General features: G+C 39.4%; 1 protein-coding gene and 1 pseudogene across 3 annotated transcripts in view; both read left to right on the top strand.

Annotated features, from left to right (window-relative positions):
- The window catches only part of MTM1 (myotubularin 1), an 88,705-nt gene that overhangs the window by 72,200 nt on the left and 10,505 nt on the right, over positions 1–6,000 (top strand). For all 3 annotated transcript variants that reach the window (XM_025051649.1, XM_006905507.3, XM_006905506.2), the window contains exons 11-13: positions 1,379–1,585; positions 2,597–2,689; positions 3,275–3,388. In XM_025051649.1, coding sequence (XP_024907417.1) covers positions 1,379–1,585; positions 2,597–2,689; positions 3,275–3,388 — 414 coding nt within the window. The remainder of the gene's footprint in view (positions 1–1,378; positions 1,586–2,596; positions 2,690–3,274; positions 3,389–6,000) is intronic.
- On the top strand, positions 626–741 carry LOC112485451 (annotated as a pseudogene).

Genomic DNA, 6,000 nt, shown 5'->3' with positions numbered 1-6,000 from the left:
TATATATATATATATATATATATGCCTTATTGTTGAATTGTACAGCTGAAACTTATTGGATTTCGTTAACCAATGCCACCATAAAAATAAATAAAGAAAGAAAGAGAAATTAATTTAAAAATAGAAAAAAATATATGTGTTCAGAATAAGCATCAATTACAAATATTACTACATCATTAAAAAAATATATTACTCATGACAACTAAATGTAATGTAGTATCCTGGATTACAAAAGGGACATTAGGCAAGAAGTGAGGAAATGTAAATAAAGTATGGACTTTATTAAAAATAGGTTAGTAAGTTTTACTAATTTAATAATGTATCAATATTGGTTTATTAGTTGTGACAAGAATACCATATTATAAGATGTTAAAATAGAGGAAACTGGGTCAAGTATATACTAAAAGGTGACTTCCACTGCATCACACCTTTGAGGTCTAGACTGGACCATGTTTTTCTAATATCACTGTTGTAGGTTGTAGTCTGTCTCCCCAAATTCATATGTTGAAGTCCTGATAGAATGTGACCTAATTTGGAATTCGAGTCATTGCAGATGTAACGAGTTAAGATGAGATCCCACTGGAATGGCATTGGGCCCCTAATCTGTTAAGACTCGTGCCCTTAAGTCTCCGGCCATGCCACCCTGAACAAGCCCGATCTCATCTGATCTTGGATAAGCAGGGTCGGGCCTGGTTAGTATTTGGATGGGAGACCACCTCGGAATACCAGGTGCTGTAGGCATAAAAAATAAAAAATAAGAGATCGTAAGCTGACAAGGTCCTTGCAATCTGTGAAGTCAACCAAGGGGTTGCCTCGCCTAAACAAAAAAAAAGACTGGTACCCTTATGAAAAGGAGAAATTTGGACACAGAGACACATGCACAGGGAGAACGCCATCTGAAGACTGGAATTATGCTGCCGCAAGCCAAGGAACTAACAGAAGCTAGGGGACCGGCTGGGACAGTTTCTTGCCTAGAGCCTTCAGAAGGAGCATGGCCCTGCCAACAGCTTGATCTTGGACTTCTGTCCTCCAGAGCTGGGAGACAGTAAAAGTCTGTCGTTTAAGCCCCGAGTCTGTAGAACTTTGTTATGGCAGCCCCAGCAGTCTAGGACAATCACATGAATAGGAGTTTGAGATGCAATTTGGATGTTTGTGTTTGGTTTTGTTTTTCATACCAAGTCGCATTCGAATGCAATTTCTGTAGAGGAAGAACAACAGATCCTGCAGCTCCTGGTGTTCCATTTTCAGAAATCTTTCTGTTCTAGACATTAATAGTATTTTAAAACGAGACTCTTTCTAGGATTAAAAACTATAATTTCAAATCAAAGCAGTACCTTGCAACTAGCTACTTACTGACTCGCATATGTTACTTTGCCAGCTTGTTTTGACGGGAGCCATTCAAGTAGCGGACAAAGTGTCTTCAGGGAAGAGCTCGGTGCTCGTGCACTGCAGTGATGGATGGGATAGGACCGCCCAGCTGACGTCCTTGGCCATGCTGATGTTGGACAGCTTCTATCGGAGCATCGAAGGGTTTGAAATATTGGTACAAAAAGAATGGATAAGTTTTGGACATAAATTTGCATCTGTAAGTAAACAATAAAGTTAATTATTAAAGTGTCAGATCACTGCCTTTTAGGTTTTAAAAACTACTTGTTAAATAATATCTTCACTTTTAAAAAGAAAATCCAAGGAATGTGATAAAAAACACTGTACAGATTTGAAAATGCGTGATGCTTTGGGCTAGTGAAAGTCTCCTTAGGAGACATGTTTATCCATCTGCACTATTTACAATTTCGCTTGAAAGTAATACAAAGAGTCTGAATAGACATGTCGAAGTTGAAACTGCAGAAAAGAAGGAAGATAGGCTGGCAGTTCTTTTTCAACTAATATTTTAGCTATTAGAGCCAAATATATTTTATAAAAATGCTAGACTTTTAGTTAAGGCTTTTGTCATTATTATTTTCTGATATACATTTTTGAAATTGAGAGAACATATTAAAACTCCTATTTCCAGGACTTCTTTCCAGACACCCTTTAAATAAGCATTTTTCACAAGCTCCCCAGATAATATTCAGAAACACTGCTGTGTGCTGCAAATAACATTTTCAAGTAAAAAGAATCATTGTTTAGTAAATGAATAAATGGTGAGGTTTTTGTCTTGTTTTTAAGAGAGAAAGAACTTACTTTTAATTATAATAACCACTCCTTTGTGTATGGCTTCAAGTCTTGAAACTTTAGGACCAGTCCCTTAGCAACTGGTAACACACTCGACAGGATAATCCGGTCCAGTGTACCTGCAGCTGCCCAGGACTTGGACAAAATTCCAATCAGATGAAATAGTTGTCACACTCACATATGATGATGCTTTGCCTGTTTGTATTGGTATTTCATAGAAGTTTATATACTTAATATTGATTGTTTCAAAACCTTATATTATTTTCGGTATCGCTAAGGAAAAATATACTGTATACTCTCTGAGAGACTTGGCATTTGGAAAGCAGGTCGCTGAGTTGTATTGTCACATTTTGTGGGTTATATGCTTTCTCGTTTTTGTACCTATAAATTAAAACAAATCATCTTCATAAATTTATTTCAGAGAATAGGTCATGGTGATAAAAACCACGCTGATGCTGACCGATCTCCTATTTTTCTCCAGTTTATTGATTGTGTGTGGCAAATGTCAAAACAGGTAAGGGATATATAGGATAACAGTATATTCGACTTAACATTTAATTATTTTGATATAATATAGGGTGGAGGTAAGTTTGGCCACATGTAGCTCATTGGTTTTTTCTTATTGAATTGAGTGATGGGTACATGGGGTTCCTTTTTGTATTATCACTACTATTTGTATGTCTGGGATTTTCCGTAATAAAGTTTTAAAAATTCGATATTTAACTGTATTAACTACAAATGGGGGAGCGATGGAATTGACAATACCAAGTTGTCTTTTCCATCCATCCTACTCTGGCGTTTGTATATAGGCCTATCTGCTAACTTACAATACCTTAAATAATTAAACTATCCTGTATGCGCCATACACTCAGGAGAACCCAGAAAACTGGTTTGTTTTTCTCTTTATTCCTTTACTTGATCCTTATTTAAACTCCTCAGATCCATGCAGAGCACCAACAAATGAGCTATGGGGTGTGTGCGAATTCCAGCCTCTGCTGTCCTTCCTTCAAGGCAAAACATGGCAAAGTTTATGCACCTCTTTTCAGTTCTATAAAAGATCAGCCGAGGTTTCATGCTTTGTTTGCTTGTTTTTGTCTAGTTTCCTACAGCTTTTGAATTCAATGAACGATTTTTGATTACAATTTTGGATCATCTGTATAGTTGCCGGTTTGGTACTTTCTTATACAACTGTGAGTCTGCTCGAGAAAAACAGGTGAGTGAAAATGCTAATCTTTTTAGTTAAATGTGTCTAGTCTGCCATGAAATACAAAAGATGTGATAGCGTAGTTTGTAGCAAATGCAGTTTCTCATTTTTTTACCCCAGGCTTGTGTGTTCTCACTTCAACCAGGGTTTGTGGAGTGTCTGGTATTTACTGCAGGGCTGAGACACCGACTTGGCCCCCAGGGAGTAGGAGTGACTATAGTTATGCAAGGTCTCCTTCCCCAAACGCCATAGAAATATCAGTAAAGGGACTTTTTCAAAAAGCATAAACCCACAAGAGCAGAGAAAATGAGAAAGGAGACACAGCAGCTAACTTTTGGAAGCTGGAAAGCTAGTGGATAAGTGGTAAAGAACTCAGTTTGAGAGCACCAAATCTCAACCCAACAGCAGAGAAGCCAAAAACCAGCCCACTTTACTCAGGGTTTCTGGGGCGAGTGTGTACCAGGTGTGTAGGATGGAGGAAGAAGGATAAGATAACCTGAAGGTCCGTTTAGAATAAGCAGTTAGCTTCCCCAGATCCCCTCCACCCCTCTCTGGACCTGAAGACTGTGACAGAGATTTCTTTGTGAGAGAGGGTGAGAGGGGATCTCTGGCCTGGGGACCTCAGAGTCATCAGGGGGTGAGGTGAAAGACCAGCTGGCTTGTGAGAACCCCTGCTCACTTCCTCTATTGACTGCCTGCATTCTGGCCCCAGGTCCTTATTTTCCAGGTAAGAGCTTGAAAGAATTTTCTCTGTTGGCGAGGATGGGGAGAAAATGGAGCCCCCATTCACTGCTGGCGGGGGTGTGAGGTGGGATAGCCACTGTGGAAAACAGTCTGGTGGCCGGTCAGAAAGTGAAATATAGAACTAGCATCTGACCTACCGATTCCACTCCTAGGTATATACCCAAGAGAAATGAAAATAGGAGTTGAAACAAAAACTTCTACATAGATGTTCATAGCAGCACTACTAACAATTAGCTATAAGGTGGCAACAACCCCAGTGTCCATCAGTTGATGAACAGACAAACATAGTGTGGTATAGTCACACAATGGAATGTTATTAAGCCCTAAAAGAGAACGAAGTTCTGACACACGCTACAACATGGATGCACCTTGATGACATTACCTTGTTAAAGGAGCCAGACACAAAAGACAGTGGATTGTATGATTCTGTTTATATGAAAAGTCCAGACTAACAAGGCCATGGAGACAGAAAGCAGAGCAGTGGTTGACCGGGGCTGGAGGGAGGGGAGAAGGGGGCAGTGACTGCTTAATGGGCACAGGGTTACCATTTGTGATGACAAAAATACCTTAGAACTCAATAGAGATGGTGATTGCACAACATTATGAATATACTAAAAACCACTCAATTGTAGACTTTAAAATGATGAATTTTAAATTTAGTACCTCAATTGGAAAAAAAAAAGGAATTATTTCTGAGGAAACCGTTTAGCTCAAGAACGACCTAGAGATACCAGCACCTAGGATTCCTCATAGGGAAGTTCAAGTCCATGATCCTCATGATCTCAGAGTTTCCATTCAGCTCTTCAGTCCTCCTCTCTTAAATCATCGCAGACAACCAAAAAGGAGAGAAAGCAGGTTGGAGAGTAGGGAGCGGGGAAATGTAGACAAGAAGCTAGAATCTAATATCCTAAGAAAGATAAGAAAATATTGGTACCATGAAATACTAACAGGATATTATTTGGAAAGAACATTTAGAAATCAGACAAGAACTTGAAATTAAAAACAAGATATCAACAGAAATTAAAAACTCAGAAGAAGAGTTGGAAGATAAAGTTGTGAGCCCCTAGAAAGTAGAGTGTAGAGACAGAGGTTGAAAATGGAGATGAGAAAACTGAAAGATCATTCCTGGAGTTCTAATATCCAAATGATAGGACTCGTAGAAAGAGAAAATAGGCAAATCAGAGAACAGGAAATCACTGAAATAATTTTAAAATATTTCCCAGAATTGAAGTACATGAGTTTCCACATTGAAAAGCCTGCTAAAGTGCCCAAGCACGTTGGACAAAAATGGATCCGTAATAAGGCATATCTTTGTGAAGTTTCAGAACACAAGGGACAAAGAAAAGAGCCTTTAAGTTTGCAAAGAGAAAAAATGGGTTATATGCGAAAAACCCTACAGAAATCAGGAAGATTTTGAATTCTTCAACAGCAATATCGGAAGCTAGAAGTCAGTAGAGTATCGCCTTCAGATTTTTAAAGGAGCATGGTTTCGACCTGGAATTCTGTAGCCACCAAACTGTTAACCAAGTGTGACAGTAGACCACAGATAGTCTCAGACACGCATGGCATCAAGAAAGATTTACCTCCCACACCACAGTCTCCCTGGGAGTTACATGAGCATGTACTCCATGTAAACAAGACAGAAGACTGCGTGGAATTCAGGAAGTAGGAGCTCCAGCATGGAGAGAGGCGAGAGGGGGCCCTCGTGGTAAAACAGACCCCAGATGAGAGCTGGGCTCAAGGTGCAGGACAGCCAGTGCAGCTTTCCTCCGAAGATACAACTGGGGACTCCAGATCTGCAGTGTCTAGACAGAGTTTGAGACATTGGAGGAAGAGTTGAAGGTTGAGTTAATGATAAGCACCAAGAAAAGGAGGCA

This window comes from Pteropus alecto, unplaced genomic scaffold, assembly GCF_000325575.1.
Source record: "Pteropus alecto unplaced genomic scaffold, ASM32557v1 scaffold341, whole genome shotgun sequence".
NCBI lineage: Eukaryota > Metazoa > Chordata > Mammalia > Chiroptera > Pteropodidae > Pteropus > Pteropus alecto.
This window is presented reverse-complemented; position numbering and strand designations above follow the sequence as displayed.